Source organism: Plectrocnemia conspersa, unplaced genomic scaffold (assembly GCF_051122295.1).
Source record: "Plectrocnemia conspersa isolate PC_06_02 unplaced genomic scaffold, ASM5112229v1 ptg000003l, whole genome shotgun sequence".
NCBI lineage: Eukaryota > Metazoa > Arthropoda > Insecta > Trichoptera > Polycentropodidae > Plectrocnemia > Plectrocnemia conspersa.
Genome location: NW_028277167.1, coordinates 6,541,489 through 6,566,684, shown reverse-complemented (window position 1 = coordinate 6,566,684; position 25,196 = coordinate 6,541,489). Strand labels below are relative to the sequence as shown.

General features: G+C 41.1%; 2 protein-coding genes and 1 long non-coding RNA gene across 3 annotated transcripts; all 3 read right to left on the bottom strand.

Annotated features, from left to right (window-relative positions):
* Positions 1-2,318: 2,318 nt before the first annotated feature.
* LOC148236442 (uncharacterized) lies at positions 2,319-7,208 on the bottom strand. The gene is made up of 2 exons (XM_088182422.1): positions 5,209-7,208; positions 2,319-5,167 (listed from the first exon to the last, which is right to left on the bottom strand). The coding sequence occupies exon 2, from the start codon at positions 4,468-4,470 to the stop codon at positions 3,493-3,495; it is 978 nt and encodes a 325-aa protein (XP_088038548.1). The 5' UTR covers positions 4,471-5,167; positions 5,209-7,208; the 3' UTR covers positions 2,319-3,492.
* Positions 7,209-14,285: 7,077 nt separating this feature from the next.
* On the bottom strand, positions 14,286-14,603 carry LOC148236441 (uncharacterized). Its single transcript, XM_088182816.1, has one exon. It carries the CDS (start codon positions 14,601-14,603, stop codon positions 14,286-14,288), a length of 318 nt encoding a protein of 105 aa, XP_088038942.1.
* Positions 14,604-20,198: 5,595 nt separating this feature from the next.
* LOC148236440 (uncharacterized) lies at positions 20,199-23,527 on the bottom strand. Its single transcript, XR_015809009.1, has 2 exons — positions 23,402-23,527; positions 20,199-23,313 (listed from the first exon to the last, which is right to left on the bottom strand). It is a non-coding gene; the product is annotated as an uncharacterized LOC148236440 (long non-coding RNA).
* Positions 23,528-25,196: the final 1,669 nt, after the last annotated feature.

The window sequence follows — 25,196 nt, the reverse complement described above, 5'->3', positions numbered from 1 at the left end:
TCCTTCCGTTAATAATGCTCGTTGCTCGAACGAAGAACAATGTATGAACACGTTGCCCTTTCCAGTGTAACTGATACAATTTTGGTATCTTAATGATGATTTTCATCACGCGGTAAGGGATTATCATTAGAAAAAGGTTTATTATTAAACTTATTATAAGAATTATGTTTAACATTTTTATAATCAGAGTTTCTTTCAGGTGCTTGATAAATATCAGGCCACCTCACGTCCTCGTCTAGTAAATTGAAAATTTCTTCGATAGACGTAGGTCTACCGTTGAAAATGCGTCTTCCTATATGGGGTTCGAATCCAGTAAGGATTGAATTAACTGCTGTTTCCTCAAGTTGTGCTAATCGACCGGGTGCGAGCTTATCATCCGGGATAGCATTCTTCGCGTTGTTTAATAAGGTTTGTACACGTATCGCGAAATCATGAGCATTTTCCCTTGGATTTTGGCGAACGTCATGAAGTTTATTGCGGAGCTCTACGGGGTTGTCCTTCCGCTGATAAGTCGAAATAAGGAAACTTTTAACTTCGTCGTACGTCATAAACTTGGAAATTTGAATTTTAGCATCTCCCGCTATTGCTAATTTGATATGACGCATCACACGAGGTAATAACTCCGGCGGGCAACTGGAAATCGCCTCGTCGCAATAAAAAATGAATTCGTTTAGATCTCCTGACTTAGGATCGAATTAGCAAGGTATAAATCGAGTAAACTCTTCGATCGACATGGTGAAAGGTGTGATCGAAGGTAAAAGTTCTGTACTAATTGAAGGTAAAGGGTTAGGGTTAATTGAAGTTAAAGGGTTTATATTTGAAAGATCAAAGAATAAGGGTGTAGGGTTTGAGCGCGTATGGGCAACTTCGACAGACATCAAAGGACTCGCAGTTTTTAGAAGTTCAAAAGCTGGAAAAGCGGCAATCTCTCAGCTCACGCAGAATCAGACTAGTGAGACTCCAGACTCCGGACTGGGCAACACGTACGTGGATGTTGATTTGGCTGGACGTCCAAAGCTCCGGTTCAAGGTCGTTGAAATCCGTTATACTGAAGATCTTGAAGTTGTTCGTCATCTCGAAAAATCAAAAACAATTATCGAATTCTCGCCGTGTAGGTCCGTGATCAACGTGCGTGCGGCGGGCCGCTTGACGTATCCCGACGGAATCCAACCGAAGTTCTGGGTCTGGACGATGTACTCCTTCCTGCGAGGGCAGTTCTTATAATTGGCCGGATGATCCCCTTCGCATGCGGTGCACTTCGCTGGTGTATCATGGTCCGTTTTCGAGCAGTCGGCGGTTGTGTGACTGCCGGTACACTTGACGCATCGTGGGGCTTGGTGGCAATTTTTAGCTGGGTGTCCGTAAAACTGACACCTGAAACATTAAGTTAAATGTCTATTGTTACGCTTATACCTTTCAAGAATGCCCTTGGCGAAAAAAGCGTATCGGATGTTTCTGATTACAGCTGTCATGGTTTCTGAAGAGAACTGGAGCAGGTAGAGTCGAGAGCCACCCTGTATCTCCATCTTTGTCTTCATTGTCGTCACTTTAACGACATTAAGTTCTTGCCGCTTGAGGTCAGCAGCGATGTCTTCAATTGGGACTTCTGGAAGTCCTCTCAGGACAGACTTGACTGTCTTATCCTCGTCAGTAGTGAAAGTATGAAATGGGCGTTGCCCCTTCAATCCTTCCGTTAATAATGCTCGTTGCTCGAACGAAGAACATTGTATGGACACGTTGCCCTTTCCAATATAAATAAAATGACTATGGTATCTCAATGAGGTCCGTCGTTTGCAGATGGGTGCCGTGACTTCCATAATCATAGGAGGAACTCTGCTCAATTTGCTTCCCATTATCTCGGGAGGCTTTTCAAATTGTTTTAGATCGAAGTTAGACTGGGGTTTCTGGACTCAGCGGATGGTCTGGCGGAAGTTGCCATTCCGAATCGTGAAGTTGCCATTCCAACACCATTTGGGTTGTGCTCTGCGCGGGGGCGGCGGCTTGCTTCGTGGCAGATTGCTCTCGGCTGCGGCCATTTGAAGCGCCTCAGCTTTGTTTTTTATATTTGCTGTTGCGGCTATAAATTATGGCCGATCGCGGCGATTTATGTGTCTGGAGACTCAGAAAAGTCCCCTGCTCCGGTTGGTGTGCCCGGGTGTAAGCCGGGGCGCAAAATTGACGCGACCACGACCCGGCGAAAAACCGATATCGGGCGTGGGTTTCGGGCAAAAAGGCCTTTGTTTACGTTTTTGCGATCTATATAGCCGGCTTGTTATTTATCCGTTCGCGGTTTTTATTAAATCGTTGTGTTCCTTGGATCAATACGCGTTGATTAATATAACTCCGGTCGGCCGGGGCAGTAAATTGAGCCCGCTGTGACTTGATATCTTCGCGTCCCCGCGGCTGTCAAAAACGCCGTCGCGGAATGTTTATTTGATCAAAACTCCACTTAGCTTTGGGCGATTTTCCTCAAATTGATATCAGAAGAACCGCCGTCTGCCCGGGAAGGTCTCTGCCAAATCTCAGCAAGATCGGAGCAGAAGTGCCGCCTCAAGAAGCCGAACAAGTCTGCGCTGGCAGCTTCACCAGTCACTTTATTATTATGATATTTAGAGCGCATTCTGAACTTTTGGAACCATCCACGACTTGCAACGAATGTATTATCTGAATCATCCTCACCGAATTTTTTCTTTAGATCTTCAAAAAGTGTCAAAGCTTTTTCTTGTATGAGACGGAGACTAATTGAAATTCGCTGTTGCTGCATGTCCTCTAACCAGATAACCAGCATTCTCTCCATTTTTTCAATTAATATTCCTCTTTTATTAGATATGATGGTAGACTGCATAGGAGCACAATTTTTCACATGCTTCATAATTCTAACTTTATCTTTTAATATGGTTCTCACAGTCGATTCATTAATTTTATAAGTGTGTGCTACACACTTACTACCACTTTCATACTTTTTAATAATCTCAACTTTGGTTTCCATAGCAAATCTATATCAACATTGATATTATAACAAATTTTAAATTTTCGAAATTTTTAACCGCGTAACTACGAATCCGCGTAAGTAGATACCGCCTAACCCGAGAACCTACTGTAGTGCCACATATTCTTATTTTTTTCTTGTATAATATTTTTGCCATCTCAACACTATTATAAAAGTTATCCATATATAAATGGTGCCATTTGTTAGTACTAGTTGAGGTTAAATCTAAAACGGAATCTTTTAAACAAGTCCCGGGTCCTAAATAAATTTTAAATTTTGATATGTATCCCGACCTAGATTCACAAAGCATTCTAATTAAAATTCCGTATTTGGTTAGTTTACTCGGAGTATATACGCGAAATTTTAATCGCCCTCGTCATGGAATCATCCCTTCATCTAAAGATAAATTTTGATTAGGTTTATAATTATAATAATTATAATTAAAATAGTCTATAATTTTTTTAACTTTAAATAGTCGTCCAGAGTTCAAAGGTACATTTTCGTTATTTGAAAAATGCATGAAACGTAGTATTTTTGGCGAGTGTGTCGGCCCTGCCGTTTCCGGCGTTGTTCGCGTGCCCCGGGGTCCAAAACAGTTTTACGCTTGTGTTGCGCGACGTCAGGAACCGCACGAGAGCCAGCGTTTCCACGACGATCGGGGTTGTTGAATTGCCGTTCTGGAGGGAGCGAAGCGCGCTCTGGGAGTCAGACAAAACGTGCACTGTTGTCGGGGTGGGGTGGGCGCCCGAGACCCATTCCAGAGCCGCTTTGATGGCTAGGTTTTCTGCCTGGCTTATTGAGCAGTAATCCTCGAGGCGGAGCTTCCGCTCCCTGATGGTGGTTCCATCTTTGTTGACGGCGTGGAACGCAGCTCCGACGCCGCTTTCCGTCTTGCTGCCGTCGGTGTAGATGTTGATGTCCGACGGCAGAGGGGAGGCGGGGTGGTTGGCCCTGGAGCCCTCGATGGTGACGTCCGCCGGGATCCTGAGTGCTGGGTGTGGGAGTGTTGCCACGTCCACGGCCGCGTTCAGGAGTCGGTCGGATTGTAGGTGGTCGGCGAGGCGGTGGGTTCGCTTAACGTGGTATATTTGCGCGAGCTGCTTGACCCGGGTGTCCATGGGAGGGATGCCCAAGAGGGCCTCGATCGCGACATTGGGGGCCATTCGGAACGCCCGCGTAATTTTCAGCATGAACGGGCGCTGGGCTGAGGTCAGTTTTCTAACGATGGAGCTCCTGTGGGCGGCCTTGTTCCACACCGAGGCGGCATATGTGATCATCGGCTCGACGGCGCCCCGGTAGATCGCGTCGACGACGTCCGGGGAGAGGCCCCATCCCTCGCGGGCGGCGCGAGTGACTAATTTGGCCATTTTGACAGCTTTGGCGCAGGCGTGGTCCACGTGGCTCGTCAAGGAGAGCTTGTCATCCAGGATGACTCCCAGGACTTTCAGCGTCCTGCCGACGGTCAGCGGCTTTCCCTCCATGGTTATGTTGGGGGGAACCCACTTTCTTTTTTGGTGACGACGATGGTCTGCGTTTTCTCCTGAGAGAACGTGAGCTTGGCTCTGGCGCCCCACTCGCAGACCCTCGCCAGGGCGGCGTTCGCGGTTCGCTCTAGTTCTGGGGTGTCGGAAGCGTCGACGATGAGGATGTCGTCGGCGAAGGCCTGCACCCTGACGTTTTCGCCGAAGTTTTGCTGAAGGAGCTCGTCTACGATGAGATTCCACATCGAGGGTCCGCAGACCGGGCCCTGCACGCAGCCTCTGGTGGGACGTTTGACGGCCGTGGCGCCAGCGTGGTGGATTTGGGTCTCCCTGTCCTCGAAGTAGTTTGCGAATAGTCTGAGGATGTTGTTCGGGTAACCCTTGTCCCTCAGCTGGTGGATTATTAGTGGCCACCAGGCGTTGTCGAACGCTTCCTTGATGTCCAGGAATATGACGGCTGCGAGTCGCTTTCGTGAAGGGTGATGTGACGGACGGCGTCCATCAGTGCGTCCGTGGAGCTTGTCTGCCTGGTGAATTCGTACTGCAGCCTGCTGAGCTTGGGGCGCGTGGCGTGGGTCATCCTGTCTGTTGCGAGTCTCTCCAGCACCTTTCCGAAGACCGGGAGGAGACCGATTGGGCGGTAGGCTGAGCCCGATCCAGGATCTTTGCCCGGTTTGGGGATCGCCTTGACTGCGGTCTTCCACTGTCGGGGGAAGCGTTCCGCTCGCAGCGCGGAACGCTTCCCCCGAACGTTGGGGGCGGTTTGGGCCGCCCTGAGGCAGATGTCCGGCGTCAGGTGGTCCAGACCCGGGGCTCCTTTCGGGCTGACGCTCTCGAGCGCGGCACCATCATGGGTAAATGCGACTATGTCGGTCGGTCTAAGCTAAGATCAAATTCACTTAATTTTCTTGATACATTTTGTTTTAATACCAAAGCATCACGTGTGTTTTTAATATTTGACAACCCTAATGCATATCCTACTTTAGAGTCATGTAACGTAATATTTTAAAATCGTTTATGTCGGACAACGATTTGCCGAAAAATCACACACTATCACCGCAGATCGGCACCCCCCTGAACTGCCGAATAACGTCCATTCCACACACTATGTCCACGCCGGGCAGCAGCTTTTCCATCACGAAGCACTCGACAGTCGTCGACTGACCATCAATCGTCAGATTCACTCTCATATCTGTGCATCGCACTCTCGAGCCATCAATTGTTATCACTGTCACTGCACTGTTTGTCTTTTTTATTCCTTCCGACCGGCACGACACTATTGTTTGAGCGCAATTGCAGATTGTATTTTTCAAGAAGTTTATAAACAATTAAATATATCGTTTCCTGTTGTAGTACCAGGCATCAATAGTAGCTCCAATAATTGTTAAAAAATGTTGAAATCCTTGCCGCAAGCACGAATAAATACAGATAATTGAGCTACACCACCAATGTCCGTACTCTTGTCACAAGCAATAGAAAAAAAAGCGAAACTTAGTGATTTTGCTTTGATCTGGTAACTCTTTCTGCCACTGTATTTCGAGATGAGATTATTTGAAAAGCCTTCACACTTTCAGGACAAACAATTTCTCCAGCTTTAATTACACATTCCTTGGTGAAATCACCTTCTGTAAATGGTTTCGAGTGTTTGGCTACAACTCCGACAAGACGTAACTTGCACGCCCTGCCGATTCACTTCCTTGTAATTCTTTAGTAAACAACATCTTATGACTGGTCGCGCATAAGCAAATAGCCGCCTTTCAGTTTACGTTTTTAAGTTGAAATACCGAATATTTATTTACTTTTTTTATTTCTGGCTTATTTTAGTGTTGTATAAATAAAATAAATAAATTCTTTAAAAACTTTATTTACATAACGATAAAAGAAAAAGAAAATTATGAATATTTTAAAAGCTAAATATAAAATTTTTACATATGGTTAAAACTTTAAAAATAACATAAAAACATATATATTATTCTTGATCTTGATCACTTCAACATTTAGTTTTGCAAACTGGACATAATGCCGATGAATGTTCTTTGCATATTGGGTGGCACGTGTGGCATCTGATGGTGGTTTTGCGATTTATTTCCTAGGACAAAAATTACATTTTGGATGATTCGATCCACTTGGTTCTGGGTCCTGAATTATCGTAGTGTCAGGTTTCTCTCCTAAATACTCCTGTATTTTTATTCGCATTATTTGCAATAAATTTGGCAGGGTTAATTTATTTTTCAAATAAGGTCTTAGGAGACTAGATGATAAATTTTCTACGAGTAATTATTTCATTGGCATTTATTTTATATATTATCTGGCTATTGATTCCTGCAACATTCAACAAAGTGTAAAATATAGTTAGGCGGCCATGAAAAACCAACTCGTGATACCTAATATTCTGTACACTTAGTTCTCTTTTTATGTGGTAGATACGTTCCACAGGAAAACGCATAAAAATAAATCGCACAAAAAAGACTAGACACACGTATAAAAATAAAGGATACGTTCCATAATTTTTTAAAACCGCACGAAACTAAATCAATGAGTTACAATATACCGAAAATCGCATAAAAAAGGTTTATTAAATTTCAGAAAAATAATTAGTCTTACCATATTCTTTCTGAAATGTTTATTCATAATTTTATAAGAACGTTAACAATCATAGACAAGTTTATTAAATTTCAGAAAAATATAATCTTAACATATTCCTTCTAAATTTATACGGAAAAATTTTACAAAAAAAATACAGAAAATTTTTATAAAAGTTAATCTTTCTTCACATTTTTTCTTTACAATTATCGTCGCTATATGAGTGTTCGGCATAATTTGCGAACTGGTTCGAAATCACTTTCATCACTAGAAGAGATAGTCAGCATATCAAATCTATGTCCTGAAGATAATGATTCTTCACAAGTAAAATTAGTCTCAACTTCGCATGTTGATTTTTTCCCTTTGACAATATAATCAGTGATTAAACTTTGCGATGGCTTTGCTAATTTTTTGTACAATTCCTGATATCCAGAAATGCAATTCTGAAGCTCACGTTGAAACTTGAATGCTCATTCAGAATTAATGGTTTGCCAATTTACTGGAAAGTTGAAGACCTTCTCGAATTACACTTGCAGTGAGTGTGACTGGAGTTTCATCTTCTTCCGATTTATTTTCGTTTTCTTCAACGGTATCAAGAGTTATACCAATGATATCATTGTCATTCATGACATTATCCTCAAGTAATTCGTCTAAATCGTTTTGGGTATATGTTTCGAAACCTTCCCCACCAATTTCATGTGCTAAAGAAATTATTTTCTACATTTCTATTGTCATCTGTATCTTGCGGTATTTGTGGATATAGCCTTTTTATTATGCTATCAGCATATGCAATTACTGTAGATTTAGAGCTGTATACCTGGATTGAATCGAAAACTGTTTTTGGGAGTTTCGATGCTTGTAAATATATCGACAAAGATACAAGATCTTTATTTCTTCATTCTAAAATTCTTGTTTTTAAAACGGTATACAACTCCAAACTTATAGGAGTCTGCATTTTTTTAAGTTGTTCTAACATAAAAATTAAAATACCTTCCGAGTCTAAAATATTTGTAACTGTTTTGCTTAATTCCTTTACACCCAGCTCTAAAAGTTTTAAAACATGTATTAAATCTTCAATTAACCAAAAGTTTGTCATTATATGGCGAGTGTGACGGCCCTGTCGTTTCCGGCGTTGTTTGCGTGTCCCGGGGTCCAAAACAGTTTTACGCTTGTGTTACGCGTCGTCAGGGACCACACGAGAGCCAGCGTTTCCACGACGATCGGAGTTGTTGAGTTGACGTTTTGGAGGGAGCGTAGCGCGCTCTGGGAATCAGACAGGACGTGCACTGTCGTCGGGGTGGGGTGGAATTTTCTAATACGAATGTCGCCCATATTGACTTGTTTCGCAGACTTGAGAATATATGTGCATTGCAGTAAGTAAGAACTTATTATTAATTAACCTAAGAAGTATCAACAACTTTTTTGTGTAGACACGCAAATCTCGCAGATAAATAATTTACTGAATGTATATTCGTTTCATGAGATACTATTGGGAATAGGACCCGGTCTTGGACCCAGACTCGTCGGGTCCCAAAAAACTCAGGTTGTCCCAAACCCTATTCGCGACCTTGTTTTGATTTTTATTAATTTTATTAATGAAAGGTTTGTTTACACCTGTATGTGGTTCCAAAGCGACATATATAGCTTTTTGCATATTTTCTTAGCTCTGGGAAATGTTCACTGAGTAATGAATGCCGGAAATTAATAATGTCAGACGCATTTTGATCAAGAATAGCTTATCAAATTTCATTTTTAAGAAGGAATTTGTTTTTAAATCAATCAATTCCATTTGCATGTTACTAAGCATCTACATTCTATTTTGTTCACTAACTGAAAATGGGTTTATAAATACGAGCATACAGTTTTCTTCTTTAACAAAATCACGAAAACGACTTTCAAACGACTTGCAAAATCTTGATTTTGTCAATATATTTGGTCAAATTGCTATTACCCGCAGCGCGTTCACTCTGCTCTTTTAAGTGTGGAAAATGACTTAAAACCTCATTTTCTAACTGGGAGACGAACAGTTTTAATTTCATTTTAAATAAACTGATGCTATTTACTAAGCTAGGAAATAATTTATTCTTGCCTTGTAGTTTTATATTTAGATCATTGAGATGGCTAGTAATGTCAACTAAAAATGCCAAATCAAATAGCCAGTTGTTGTCAAATAATAAAGTTATTTCATCAGGTAGTTCATTTTCCTGTTACAAAAAATTAGAAACGGAAATTTTTAATTAAGGACACTTGAGTTAAAAATATGAATATGGATTCAGTTATGACGCTGAAGCGGTCAGGTCGTGGTTTGTCGTTTACGCTTCAATTTGTAGTTTTCGGCAGCGCCGGCTGACGATTTGTGATAGGACTTATGTACAGCAAACTGTACAAAGTGGCCCTTATGAAACCTACCAGTAGTATTCTTGACGTGTTTGCCTGTGAACCCTTGTTGTCGCAGTTAAATCCTTCGACTAGTCGTCGATATTTATTCTCGAGCGCGTGTCCTGGAGATGGTTGCTCAGACAGGAGGCGAGGTGTAAATCTGTGTTCGAAGGAGTCCGTTTAGCGAAGATGTGATCCGAGCGGCGAGCTGTAGTCAAGTCGAGTGTCCAGAGTCGAATATAAATGTGAGCTTTTGGCACCGCCTTATATTCCCAGTCGGGTGCGCAAAAGTTTCCCCACTACGCGCGTTGGAGGCGGTAGCAGAGATGCTGCGTCATTGTACAACACAGTTTAGTTCGCGTGCAAGGCTCAGCGGGACTTCAGTTTCAGACAAAGGTGTAAAGGGAATAATAACATAGGAACATCAAAAACGTCATGATCAAGGATCAAGAAGCGGGATTTCATTCTCGCGCCTGCTGTGTCTCCGGATGGACGTCGTATCTGGGTCGCTATAGCGCCTATTTTAAAAGGAAAAGTAGGCGCAAGAATGCAGTGCACCACTTGTGATCATCCGATGCGTCACGTTTGGCGCATTGAGCGTGTATCCTTCCCGTCCAGAGTGAGAGGTCACCGACGAGCCTGTGTGTTCACCTGCCCTTGGTAGACTCGTCCCATCTGAGCTGCCTTTCTGGCGGCTTCTCTGTCCTGCTTGTTGTAAACTGTTAACAACTTTGTTTTAATAAATGCTGATATTGATGGCTTGATTATACAGTGACTAATATTTTATTTCCCAGTTCCTTGGCATAAAGCCATTTACCTGGTTATCGATTTCTTTTCCTCCTTCTCATTTTTAAGTCCCGATGGATAATCGAGTTGCGGACAAACCATTGAGCATTTATCGCCATTCGTAACGAGATGTTTTGTTGGATTTGTAGCGTTTTTGCGTATTTTCTATGATTCAGTATGTAACAGCAAACGGGGGAAACATATGAAATTACTGGTCGGATGATCGATTTGTAGAGGAGCAGTTTATTTTTAATATTTAATTTACTTTTTTAATTTAACAATGGATACAGTTGAGCATGAGTAACTTTGACTTTGTTAACAGTTTTATCTAGGTGGGGTTTCCAAGTTAGTTTGGAATCTAGGGTGAAGCCCAAGTACTTGCGTTTCGTTGTGTTCTATGTGGTTTTTTACGTATATTGCTGTTCCGCCACCAGCACCGATTGACCTATCCGTTCGATAGGTTTTATAATTGGCGAAGGTTACTTTTATCGATTCTTTTAAATGTGTTTCAGAAACTAAAGCAATATCTATATTATGATCTATTAGGAAAATAATAGCATAGGTTTACTTGATTTTTTATTTTTTGATTGGTTGATGGATTCAACCTCGAACTTAAGCGACAGGAGCTCCTCTTTAATTTCGTCGCAGGTAAAGTTGGCGTTCAGCCCCCAGATGACGACCCGAAGAGGTTTGTCTTCGGTTAATGTGTAAGTATGAAAGGAGAATTTCCTTCCATCTAGCAATTTAGTTATTTTGCGGAAGTCATCGGTTGACACCGCAATAATTTTTGCGCAGACGGTGCACTGAATTGAAGAAAACGACAAACCATTGTTGATAATGGTTTTTTCCACATTTAGCGATGAGCAATGAAATTTAGTAACTAGCCTCAAGACTACGATCGAGACTTGCAGTGTGTGCAGAAAATAGATTTGTTAATGTTGTTCGTTTTCCAAATTTTTCCTTAAGATTTTGAAAGAAAATAATATCTGAATTTATATTCCAAATTTTAAAAATTCCTCCGAGTACTAACATTTTTTGATTTTGGTTGATCATTCATTTTGCAATGGGCTTTAAGAGATAAAAAATAAGATAATACTGATTTATTAATGGTCAAGAATTGAAATATGTAAAAAGAAAACAATAATATTACTCTAGAGATGTTAAGGGTATGTGTTTTGTGATAGAGAGCAGGCCTTGGTCACACGTGTAGCCAAATGAAGTAGCTGTCAAACTTCTTGCTGTATTGCTCTCTTGTAGTTTATTTCTAATCCATTCCACGCTATCCTGGGCGGCGGTAGCCTCCGCTTCCTCGTGAAGAAGATGCTTCGGTCTTCACAGTCGCCAGCATGAGCCTGGCGTGATCCATCCATCTCTGGATTGCGTGGAGCACCTCTTCCGCGACCACCTGCCACATGGTCATCTTGGTGGTGGCTGTCACCGCGACGTCTGTGAAGGCGACGAGTTCCATGCCGTCCGGCATGGTCACTTGCAACAGCTCGTCATACATGACGTTCCAGTTGAGGTTGATTTGCAGCATGTTTATGTGTGCTGTTCTGTCGGGTTGTCCTTCTTGATGGAGCACGTCGTTCCCTTGTGACCCTCTTGGCCGCAGCGGAAGCACTCCTTGCTTCTGTCGCGGGTGTCAGTGCATTTGGCCGCGATGTGCCCCGTTCCGTGGCATTTTTAGCAGTGCTCCAGCCGCCCGGGGACTACCTGCACGTGGCTGTAGATTCATCCTACGCGGACTTTCCCAAGCTTCAAGAGCATGACAGCGTTTCCCCTTTTCTCTTATGCCTGGCTTCTGAACGCCAAAGTCTGGCATTTTTTAGGGAAATTGGCAATCCACAATTCTATCTAATTGTCCCACAAACTAGTTTTATTTCGATAAAAGAGTAGACACTATTGTAAAAATTGGCAGCGTAGCGATGATGCCATTTATTTAAATGTGGACCCATAATTTTCATAATTGTATTTTCTAAGCTTTTTCCAGCATATATAACGAAATTGCAAATATAACCATTTTTTGCTTCGCATACTATTCTATTTAAAATTCTATATTTTACTGTTTTACTTTGGTTGTGAATCCAAATGTCAGTCCTTCATCTAAATCAGTGTTCCGCAACCGTTTCTCACCTACGACACACCAAAGTTCTTCTTAGAATTCCGCGACACATCAAAAGCTAAAATATTAGGTAATCTCGGAATTACTGTTGCATAATCGAACGAGGTCTCGGAGATTATCTCGATTTCACCCTCCAGTGTAAAAAACACTGGGGGGCGATCCGAAGACAGCCTGGATGCGGTGCATTTTTGATATTCAAGAGTTACCCTTGACCAATGCGATGTCAAGAGTTGACGGCGTCATGTTATTGGTTGGATGATGCGTTGGTGAGTGAAAAGTATACTACTGTATCGGTATTATTTACGTAATTAAAAACTGTCGTCTCGGATCGATTCGAGCCAGAGCAGTTCCAATGCGAGTGCCTGGCATTAAATTCTCCAGTTAGTATAACTGAATTCTCAAGTCCAAACACAGCATCGAGGTCACTCCCAAACAACTCATCTCAGGGAGAATTATACCCGGCGGCAATCATTATTATTTTATTTTTAATTTGTATCGCGACGGTTTCTAGTTTAATAGTGTTTGGACAAATTCGCACGTGCCTAATAGATTTTTTAACAAATATCGCGACACCTCCACTTGGCCTTGAGAGTCAGTACCTCCGGAGGCAGGTGAAGTCCGGTATATAAAAGTTTATGTAAGGTTTAAGGAATGTTTCGGTAACTATGACAATATCAATATTGTACAAACTGATTAATAGATCTAACTCACTGATTTTGTTTCGGATTCCATGAGAATTCCACGTCAATATATTATATCCAATTTAGTAGAGGATATCAAGATATTCTACCATCATGATGGCGATCTCATTTAGCTGGTGCACTTGCCGGCCTTCACCTTAATCTCCAGGAGCACTATCAGCATCTTACGAAGATCTGATGTGGACATGGGTTCAGCAGAGAAGGTTTCTCCAGAATGCTTGGGGAGACAGATGGTTTTTCAAATGCCGGTCTTACCGGCCGTAAAGCAGTAAACTGATTCTGCTCCAGGGTAAACGAAGGCGTGGCAGGTATCGCAGTTGCTGGTCTCTGTTGACGTTTCTTTGTCAGCTGGAGGTACTCTACCCACCGTGGGCAGTCCTTTAAGTTAGCTGGGTGATCTGCTCCACATCCAGTGCATTTGGCCGGTGTCTCGCAGTCCTTTTTGGCGCAATCCATCGTGGCATGGTTGCCCGTGCATTTAACGCATCTCGGAGGTCGTTGGCAATTCTTTGCTGCGTGTCCGTAGTTCTGGCATTTGAAACATTAAGTAAGATGTCCGGTGCTACGCCTATATTTATCTAGTATGATCTTAGTGAAGCAAACGTACCAGATGCTTCTTATATTTGTGGTGGTGGTATCCGAGGTAAATTAGACGAGGTAGAGCCAAGATTTCATCTTCTTTGCCGTCACCTTGATGACGCTTAGTCCCTTCCACTCGAGATCAGTGGCGATGTCTTCGATGGGAATCTCTGAGAGCCCCCTTAGGACAGATTTCACCGTTTTATCTTGATCGGTGGTGAAGTTATGGAAGGCGCGTTGGCCCTTTAATCCCTCCATTAACACTTTCATGGCCGCATCAAATTACTGAAAAATTACGCTACGGGCCGGCGACTTCCTTTTAGAATTAGTAAAAACTACTTTAGTATTCAAAAATATATAATGCATGCACACACAAAGATTTTTTACGTTTCCAGGATTTTTTAGTCCCCATTATGGCGAGAGCGAGAGTTTTATGTGTTCCATACATAGAGTAAAGAATGTGTATATATATATATATATATATATATTTTTTTTTTTTTTTTTTGTGAGGAGAGGAAATCTTCTAAAGACTTCACCAGCGTCCAGATTGCTAGTGATTGTGCCGGATTCCGCTGCAAGCAGCGACCTACCGGCTAAAACCTCTCCCCAGCCCTCTCCTGGACGGCCGGTACTATCTTCCGATATTGCACTTCGGCTCGTCCAGTTTAGAGACTCTGTCCCGTTAGGGCCGCTGTCTTGAGCTGTCTTTCAGCTTCTTCCTTATGTTTTATAACATCGGACGCGTAATCCGTCCATGCCTCCCAATTTCTTCGGCTCTCCAGCATGGATTGGGCCATAGTGTCTGCTGTTGCAGGCCTTCCTATGACCCTCTCCAGCGCCGCTCTGTTTTCCGTCCACGCTGTGCACTTGAAGACGGTGTGCTCTGCGTCGTCGTCTTCAGCGGTGTCGCAGTGGAGGCACGCGGCGCTCGCTGTCTTGCCGATTCTTCTTAGATAATGGCCGAAGCAGCCGTGCCCGGTCATTACTTGAGTGAGACGGTACGACAGCTCGCCACCGTGGGTCCTTTCCTTCCAAGCGGACAGGTCGGCGACGAGTCTGTGCGTCCATCTGCCTTTGGTGGACTCGTTCCATCTCCGCTGCCACTCTATAGTTGTCGCCTTTCTGGCAACTTCTTTGCTCTGCCCGTTATAGACCGCCTGTCTTTCTAAGGCGAGTAGGTCTAACGGCGGAATGCCGCACAGGGCTAATATGGCATCCTCAGACACTGTTCTGTACGCGGAGGCTACACGCAGCAGGCTTCTTCTCTGTACCCTCGCGAGGCTGAGTCTAGCCTTCTTTACGATCATGGCCTGTGCCCAGATCGGGGTGCCGTATAAGAGGACTGAGTGTACGACCTCGTTGTAGAGTCGTCGCCGGTTTTGCCTCGGCCCTCCGACGTTCGGCATCAGCCTGGCGAGGTCCTCCGCTACGCGCGCCGCCTTCGCCGCTGCCGCCTCGGCGTGCCTGACGAAGCGCAGCTTGTCGTCTATCTGTACACCCAGATAGCGGATTTCTCTCCTGAAAGGCACTTCGAAGCCGTCGATCGCTATCCTGGGCGGTTGTAACCTGCGCCTCCGCGTAAAGAATACAGCTTCTGTTTTCTCCGCCGCGAGTGTGAGCCCAACTCGGTCCATCCAGTTCTGGATCGCCTGCAGCGCCTCTTCTACAACCTGCTGTAGCTGCGTCGGGCGCTTAGCTGTTGCGACAACCGCGACGTCGTCGGCAAACGCGACCAGCTCGACGCCGTCGGGCATCTCTAAGCGCAGCAGCTCGTCGTACATGGCGTTCCAGAGTGAAGGCCCCAGTACCGAACCCTGAGGGACGCCTGCCGTCACCCGGCGGGAACGCTTCTCGCCTCCGCTTTCATACTCCAGCACCCTGTTCGTGAAATAGCTTTCAATGAGTCTCACCAGGTATGCTGGGGTTTTCTTCGCAGTCAACGCCTTAACCGTCAGCCCCCAGTTGGCCGAATTGAAGGCGTTGCGAACATCGAGGGCTATCATCATCGCGTGTCTGCTGGCTCCAAGGCTGCCCTGCCATGCATCTCTTACTTTGGATACGACCCTTTTGATGGCATCGATGGTCGATCTGCCGGGACGGAAGCCGTGTTGTCGCTCAGACAGCCCTGACGTTTCATTTTCGAGGACGCTCTGCAGCCGCTGGAGGATCACCCTCTCGAAGAGCTTTCCGGCCCCGTCCAGCATACACAGGGGACGGTATGCGGACGGACCCGGCGGAGCTCCCTTCTTCTTGGGGATCAGCACAAGCCGCTGCCGCTTCCACGATGTCCCGAACGTGCCTCCCTGCAGGCAGGCGTTGTAGACCGCGGTCAGTAGCTGTGGGTCCATTGTGGCGATCCGTCTTACAATCGCCGTTCGGTACGAAGTCTGGACCCGGCGCCTTCCTAACGCTGATTCTTCTTGCTGCGGCAGCTACCTCTTCTTCGATGAACGGTGTATGAGTGTTCAATTCGTCGGCCAAGTCAATCTCGCAGCTGGGCCAGGTCTCTTCTGGATGTTGGGGAAAAAGTCCGTCGACGATTCGCTCCATATTGTCCTCGTCTTCCAAATACGAGTCGACGGTGGCTTTTCGGAGTTTTCTTCTCACCAACCTGTACGGTGTGCCCCACGGGTCCTTCTTCAGCGTGGCGCACAGCACGTCCCAGCACCGAGACTTGCTCTTCGGCTCTTCGGGCCTGCTTGTAGGCTTCCCTCAGGTTCGCGTCTCCATGTCTCCTTTGCGCCTGTTCTTGGAGTATGACATGTTCTTGGAGTTTTAAGTGCACAGTGCGGTGCTCCTTTATGAAGTCCTCCATGGCCACGATCGCGCTCCTCAGCTCTCTCATGTGTTCCCGCATGTTTTTATTCCTCGGGAAACAGAAAACCAAGAAAAACCCCGATGTCTCCTTTGGTGTCAGAAAAAACCCGGAAAATCCTCGGGAAAAATTTTGTCAAACAGTTTTTCACTTCACCATAAATATCCTGTCCCGTTGTTGTCTTTAATGGGACATAAGTTAAACAATACTTCTATTATTTCAAACGTCTTCGTTATGCCTCTTATAAAGAGTACCAATTAGCGGTATCAGAGTTATCAGTACTCTCATCGAGTGCTAAGCTTTAAAATTTACATTCACCTAATTTAGCAGAGTGGAATTTCGATGTTACTTGCCATTTCATCCACCCTTCTGGCGATTTTCTGATGTGATAGGTTCATATTTTTTCTCAAAGAATTAACCTGGTTGATTCTAACCTGAGCTTTGAATACATCATACGTTGCAGAATGCTTCGTTGCATAATGTCGCTTAATATTATATTCCTTGGCATATATACTACAGTATAGCTGTGGCACTGATTGAACTGACAAATTCGTTGCTTGAAGTGGTTCGGGGGTGGAAGCAACAGTCATAGGATAAAGTGTAGATGTAGTTGTTGTTTTCTCTTCTTGTGTGTCCAAACATGTCGTTTCATGTTTTGCTAAAATGGGCAAAAAATCATTTTTGGCTTGTAATTTTATTCGAGGTGGCATTTTTTTTAAAACCGACCTAATATAATTACTGAATGTAGTGTCATCGTCATCGATTTCTTTTTTCATTCCTTGCATAAATTGATATCGAATTTTGTTTTCTCTCCTTCATAAGCTGAAGGAATTCATCATGATGTTTTATGATTCGTTTGGGTCTGGTCGTCGGAGGTGAAGGTGACGGAGTTTGTAATAAATATTGAGACTTTTCGTTATCATTTACATGTTGTTCAAGAATTGGGTTGGTTGACCAGTTTGCACTAATGGTACGCTGTGTTGCCTATAACAATAATCGTGATATCTTCTAACCTTGATGAAACGTTTGAAAACCAGTTTTCAAACGACTTCCTGTCCATTTATTCGTGGTAATCACCAGACATTTTTTATTCAAAAGCCCGCAGCGAATCTGGGACAAACCCGTCTTCGTTTCCGATGTGAGAAATGATATAGTGACTATTTTGTTTAAAAGTTTAAATTTTGTCAAACAGTTTTTCACTTCACCATAAATATCCTGTCCCGTTGTTGTCTTTAATGGGACATAAGTTAAGCAATACTCCTATTATTTCAAACGTCTTCGTTATGCCTCTTATAAAGAGTACCAATTAGCGGTATCAGAGTTATCAGTACTCTCATCGAGTGCTAAGCTTTAAAATTTACATTCACCTAATTTAGCAGAGTGGAATTTCGATGTTACTTGCCATTTCATCCACCCTTCTGGCGATTTTCTGATGTGATAGGTTCATATTTTTTCTCAAAGAATTAACCTGGTTGATTCTAACCTGAGCTTTGAATACATCATACGTTGCAGAATGCTTCGTTGCATAATGTCGCTTAATATTATATTCCTTGGCATATATACTACAGTATAGCTGTGGCACTGATTGAACTGACAAATTCGTTGCTTGAAGTGGTTCGGGGGTGGAAGCAACAGTCATAGGATAAAGTGTAGATGTAGTTGTTGTTTTCTCTTCTTGTGTGTCCAAACATGTCGTTTCATGTTTTGCTAAAATGGGCAAAAAATCATTTTTGGCTTGTAATTTTATTCGAGGTGGCATTTTTTTTAAAACCGACCTAATATAATTACTGAATGTAGTGTCATCGTCATCGATTTCTTTTTTCATTCCTTGCATAAATTGATATCGAATTTTGTTTTCTCTCCTTCATAAGCTGAAGGAATTCATCATGATGTTTTATGATTCGTTTGGGTCTGGTCGTCGGAGGTGAAGGTGACGGAGTTTGTAATAAATATTGAGACTTTTCGTTATCATTTACATGTTGTTCAAGAATTGGGTTGGTTGACCAGTTTGCACTAATGGTACGCTGTGTTGCCTATAACAATAATCGTGATATCTTCTAACCTTGATGAAACGTTTGAAAACCAGTTTTCAAACGACTTCCTGTCCATTTATTCGTGGTAATCACCAGACATTTTTTATTCAAAAGCCCGCAGCGAATCTGGGACAAACCCGCCTTCGTTTCCGATGTGAGAAATGATATAGTGACTATTTTGTTTAAAAGTTTAAATTTTGTCAAACAGTTTTTCACTTCACCATAAATATCCTGTCCCGTTGTTGTCTTTAATGGGACATAAGTTAAGCAATACTCCTATTATTTCAAACGTCTTCGTTATGCCTCTTATAAAGAGTACCAATTAGCGGTATCAGAGTTATCAGTACTCTCATCGAGTGCTAAGCTTTAAAATTTACATTCACCTAATTTAGCAGAGTGGAATTTCGATGTTACTTGCCATTTCATCCACCCTTCTGGCGATTTTCTGATGTGATAGGTTCATATTTTTTCTCAAAGAATTAACCTGGTTGATTCTAACCTGAGCTTTGAATACATCATACGTTGCAGAATGCTTCGTTGCATAATGTCGCTTAATATTATATTCCTTGGCATATATACTACAGTATAGCTGTGGCACTGATTGAACTGACAAATTCGTTGCTTGAAGTGGTTCGGGGGTGGAAGCAACAGTCATAGGATAAAGTGTAGATGTAGTTGTTGTTTTCTCTTCTTGTGTGTCCAAACATGTCGTTTCATGTTTTGCTAAAATGGGCAAAAATTCATTTTTGGCTTGTAATTTTATTCGAGGTGGCATTTTTTTTAAAACCGACCTAATATAATTACTGAATGTAGTGTCATCGTCATCGATTTCTTTTTTCATTCCTTGCATAAATTGATATCGAATTTTGTTTTCTCTCCTTCATAAGCTGAAGGAATTCATCATGATGTTTTATGATTCGTTTGGGTCTGGTCGTCGGAGGTGAAGGTGACGGAGTTTGTAATAAATATTGAGACTTTTCGTTATCATTTACATGTTGTTCAAGAATTGGGTTGGTTGACCAGTTTGCACTAATGGTACGCTGTGTTGCCTATAACAATAATCGTGATATCTTCTAACCTTGATGAAACGTTTGAAAACCAGTTTTCAAACGACTTCCTGTCCATTTATTCGTGGTAATCACCAGACATTTTTTATTCAAAAGCCCGCAGCGAATCTGGGACAAACCCGTCTTCGTTTCCGATGTGAGAAATGATATAGTGACTATTTTGTTTAAAAGTTTAAATTTTGTCAAACAGTTTTTCACTTCACCATAAATATCCTGTCCCGTTGTTGTCTTTAATGGGACATAAGTTAAGCAATACTCCTATTATTTCAAACGTCTTCGTTATGCCTCTTATAAAGAGTACCAATTAGCGGTATCAGAGTTATCAGTACTCTCATCGAGTGCTAAGCTTTAAAATTTACATTCACCTAATTTAGCAGAGTGGAATTTCGATGTTACTTGCCATTTCATCCACCCTTCTGGCGATTTTCTGATGTGATAGGTTCATATTTTTTCTCAAAGAATTAACCTGGTTGATTCTAACCTGAGCTTTGAATACATCATACGTTGCAGAATGCTTCGTTGCATAATGTCGCTTAATATTATATTCCTTGGCATATATACTACAGTATAGCTGTGGCACTGATTGAACTGACAAATTCGTTGCTTGAAGTGGTTCGGGGGTGGAAGCAACAGTCATAGGATAAAGTGTAGATGTAGTTGTTGTTTTCTCTTCTTGTGTGTCCAAACATGTCGTTTCATGTTTTGCTAAAATGGGCAAAAAATCATTTTTGGCTTGTAATTTTATTCGAGGTGGCATTTTTTTTAAAACCGACCTAATATAATTACTGAATGTAGTGTCATCGTCATCGATTTCTTTTTTCATTCCTTGCATAAATTGATATCGAATTTTGTTTTCTCTCCTTCATAAGCTGAAGGAATTCATCATGATGTTTTATGATTCGTTTGGGTCTGGTCGTCGGAGGTGAAGGTGACGGAGTTTGTAATAAATATTGAGACTTTTCGTTATCATTTACATGTTGTTCAAGAATTGGGTTGGTTGACCAGTTTGCACTAATGGTACGCTGTGTTGCCTATAACAATAATCGTGATATCTTCTAACCTTGATGAAACGTTTGAAAACCAGTTTTCAAACGACTTCCTGTCCATTTATTCGTGGTAATCACCAGACATTTTTTATTCAAAAGCCCGCAGCGAATCTGGGACAAACCCGCCTTCGTTTCCGATGTGAGAAATGATATAGTGACTATTTTGTTTAAAAGTTTAAATTTTGTCAAACAGTTTTTCACTTCACCATAAATATCCTGTCCCGTTGTTGTCTTTAATGGGACATAAGTTAAGCAATACTCCTATTATTTCAAACGTCTTCGTTATGCCTCTTATAAAGAGTACCAATTAGCGGTATCAGAGTTATCAGTACTCTCATCGAGTGCTAAGCTTTAAAATTTACATTCACCTAATTTAGCAGAGTGGAATTTCGATGTTACTTGCCATTTCATCCACCCTTCTGGCGATTTTCTGATGTGATAGGTTCATATTTTTTCTCAAAGAATTAACCTGGTTGATTCTAACCTGAGCTTTGAATACATCATACGTTGCTGAATGCTTCGTTGCATAATGTCGCTTAATATTATATTCCTTACACACTGATATTTTTTTCTTGACATACAAGACATATAATGTTTTCATTGTTCTATTACGAAAAAATCTTCGATCCAGTTGTTTTTGAACACGCGACCTTCCGCGTCAACTTTACGCTTTTTCGACAATATTATTTATATTTTTACCCTTCAGAAGGTCCGTCAGACTATTATTTATTTTAACACTAGATTTACCAGCTATTTAAATACACCTATTTCTTCCAAAGCCAGTCAAAATGACTGGTGTATAAAAAAAAAAAAAAAAAAATGCTTATTGTAGCTTCCAGTCTTTATTAACTATTAAAAAATGAGAAAAAAGTTGAACAATATTAATTGTAATAAATAAATTGATTTCTTTACATTGTTAAATAACAAAACACTTAATTGTTTACAGTTTGCGATCACAATTTCTACATATGTAGATTTTGCTGTATGTACACTTTCCGCATACACTTTTTTTGCATGTATTGCAAATATTTGTAGTCTTATTGTTATTGCAATATCCTACTTGACACCACTTGCGTACAGAAACAGTGCCACTTGAAGTTGGTATATCAACTTCGTGTGGTTTTAGCCTTGAAGTCTGATACTCTGAAGCAAGTTCTTCTGCTAATCGAAACAGAAAGTCTTTTCGTGAGATATTTTCTCCTGTTATGTTTTTGTATATTATCCAGCTATTTATTCCGGCTAAATCTAAAATATTGAAAAACACTTGTAATGGCCACCTTCTGGAACCTGATTTCACCGTATATTTTCGTGCCATTTGATCTGTGATATCTACACCAAATTTAGTTCTATTATAAAACGATACAGTTTCAGGTAATTTCTTAGCAGCTTTATCAATTTTTATGTGTTTATGTTTTGTACTTAGTATAAGCACTTTTTTATTTGGTTTGCTCTTATAAACGGTAAGTGTGCATCCATTGGATTTGTATAACAACGTTGAGAAACGTGCCATGCTGTCTTTTTTCAGTTTGCAAGATATCGGCAGTTCCCTCTTGTTTGCGCGTATTGTTCCAAGCAACGAAGTATTTTTAGATCTTAATTTTAACGCTAAAGGAATACTTGTAAAAAAATTGTCAGTTGTTACAGTTCTACCCTTCATGGTATATGGTTCAAGAAGTTTCATTACGACAAATTCGCTTAGGGGGGTTGTTACACTTCGGGCCTCGTCTTTTCCTAAATACGGAAAACCATTTACCACATATTTTGTCTCTAAATCAGACGCCAGCCAAAATTTTATGCCAAATTTATGTGGTTTGTTTGGCATATACTGGGTAAATCTGCATCTGGCCTTCGTTGGAAAAAGTTGCTCATCCACGGTAATATAAGCTCCCGGTTTGAAGCAATTTTGACTATTTTCAATAAATTTGTCCCAAACTGCTGAGACTAAAGCGAATTTGTCTGTTTGCAAACGTTGACTCCTCTGATTTCTTTTGTCGAAACGAATGTATCGCAGAATCTCAGTAAAATCACGTCTACTCATAGCGCTGGAGAAAAATGATGGTCCCCACTTGTTGTTCCACAAATATTGAAGCCTCAAAGTATTTCCTTCGTATGCCCCACGTGCGTACAATATTGCAAGAAATCCCTTCAATTTTGCTTGCGTAATTGTCCAGTTTTTCCCCAAAACTCGAGAGGCTTCTAACTCTGTACAAATTCGTATATGTTCCAAAATATGGTTATCAATCAGTAATAGGAACGCACTACTTAGATTCCCACTTATAATGTTTCTTTTAGCATGTGCTGTTGGTCCGTGTACATCTTTGAAAACACACTGAATTGGTAATCTACCAGCAACACCTCCTTCTTCAATTCTTGTCCAAATAGTTCCGTCTGAAGCAATTTCAGTTTGCTGATTTGGTACGTTACTTTCACCTTCAGATTCAGAACTGGAAGGGAATCGCATGCATCGCCTCGTACGTTTGTTCGGAATATTTTCGCAATCACTGTCACTTGACTGATCTATATTGTCTTCATCAGGAATTTCCTCATCACTACTCTCGATAATAGCACTGTTATCACCATTGCCTTGTGGATCAATTTGTCTATCTAAAAATTCACCGTCGCTATCATATAATTCACTTTCTACATCTGAACATTCCAGAGGTATGCTGGTTGCATTTTCTAAGTATGTAGAAACTTTTATTCGTTTTGACATTTTCAGGGGCTGACGATCGCTATAAAAATAAGATGAAACTGAGACACTTTCTTCCTATTTAGGCTTCATACTGAAGAATATATTTTTGAATATTGTATGTTTCTTACCTGTGTAACTGTGCGGGTAAAGATAAATGATTACGATTGGAGATCGCTTGGAACTAAGATTTTATGGTGTGTTTTGAACGAAGCTCGAAACAAGACTGTTTGTGCCTCGTGCATTTATGAAGAAAGTGCTCGTAAAATCTTTTAAAAATGACGTAATTGCCCTAATTGGGTCAACGCCGATAAAGAAATGAACGAATGACACATGGGCGCTATATGTACTGCATCGGCTCCATGATTCTTTCGAAATCATACATTTTTTCATAGAAAGACGCACGCAGTCATTTTGACTGGTACTGGTATAAATGTCAATAACAAAAAATATATTTGTTACTAATATATATAAAGTAACATTAAGTTCATAAAATGTATTCTCTACTTATAGCTACAAAAGTCATAACATCATTTCGGAAAGCAATTGCTATATGTGGTAGAAATTTTGAATTGAAATTGCACGACCAGTCAAAATGACTGGTCTGGTAAATCTAGTGTTAAAAATGCATACTTGAACCAAATACACGAGTAGGAGCGTTCATCACCCTAGATGTGGCGATGACAGAAGTAATCGGCGTTGCTAGAGCACAACGCAGAAAGAACGGATTTTAGCCGTATGACGATTTGCGCTCAATCTCGTCATATCCAATTTATTAATTATACATGAATTATTAAATAGCCTTTTATTAATAAATTACTGCATTTTTAGATAGTACATTTTACAATAATAAATTAATATAAAAAGTATATATATATATATATATAATATGTTGGATAGCCCTGAGTTAGTTGATAAGGATGGATAAACAAGTTGCGGACAAACCGATGAGCATTTGTTGCCATTCGTAACGAGATGTTTTGTTGGATTTGTAACGTTTTTGCATATTTTCTCTGCCAAACGGGGAAGGCGTATGAAATTACTGGTCGGATGATCGATTTCTAGAGAAGCAGTTTATTTTTAGTATTTAATTTACTTTTTTTTGTAAAATAGTTGAGATAAATATAGTTGAGAACGAGTAGCTTTAACTTTGCGAACAGTTTTATCTAAGTGGGGTTTCCAAGTTATTTTCGAATCTAGGGTTAACCCTTTGGCTACCGAAATCCGATATATCGGATTTTGCTACACTAGCGAGAACTGCCGGATCCGACGGCTCCGAAATCGTAGTATCCAATACATTTTCAACCGTCTGTAGGGTATTTGCTTCAGGGGTATATAACATTTTTTCAAATATACACATGTTATATATATATATATATATATTATAAGCATTAATTTTTTTAATATTTCATTATTATTTATTATTTCAAAATTTTGGTAATTTACCGACCATCAGTTTCACTACCAGACTTACGCTAAATACCGGGACCTTTTCGCAAATCTTCGCGAATTTTACCTTTTTTTATTTAATTTTATGTATCTTTTGACGCGGTCCGAATATTTCGTTGAATTTTTCTAAGCGTATAATAAATGTATCAATGCATTAATTTAAGTCATTATTAGGTGGTTCTCAACATGTGGTTCGCCGAAAATAAAAATTAATTATTACATTTCTTTATTATTAGATTTTTTAAATGATTATCTTGATTTTAAAATTATAAAAATCAAGTAATCTAGGAATTTAAATAAAAATGATTCAAATTTAGTTAACCAGCGGTTCTAAAACATTTTCAAATTTCTAAAAAAAAATTTTAGCACACTTTTTTTTGGACGGAAAATATAATCCTTTATACGCAAACATATAAATATGTATATTTAAAAATGATTCAATAGGTAAAAAGGTTTATTTAGAAATGAAGTCAAATT

Bases quoted from the DNA above. Each gene is read 5' to 3' on its own strand.
- LOC148236441 (XM_088182816.1), bottom strand. From the start codon at position 14,603: ATGACCGGGCACGGCTGCTTCGGCCATTATCTAAGAAGAATCGGCAAG.
- LOC148236442 (XM_088182422.1), bottom strand. From the start codon at position 4,470: ATGGAGGGAAAGCCGCTGACCGTCGGCAGGACGCTGAAAGTCCTGGGA.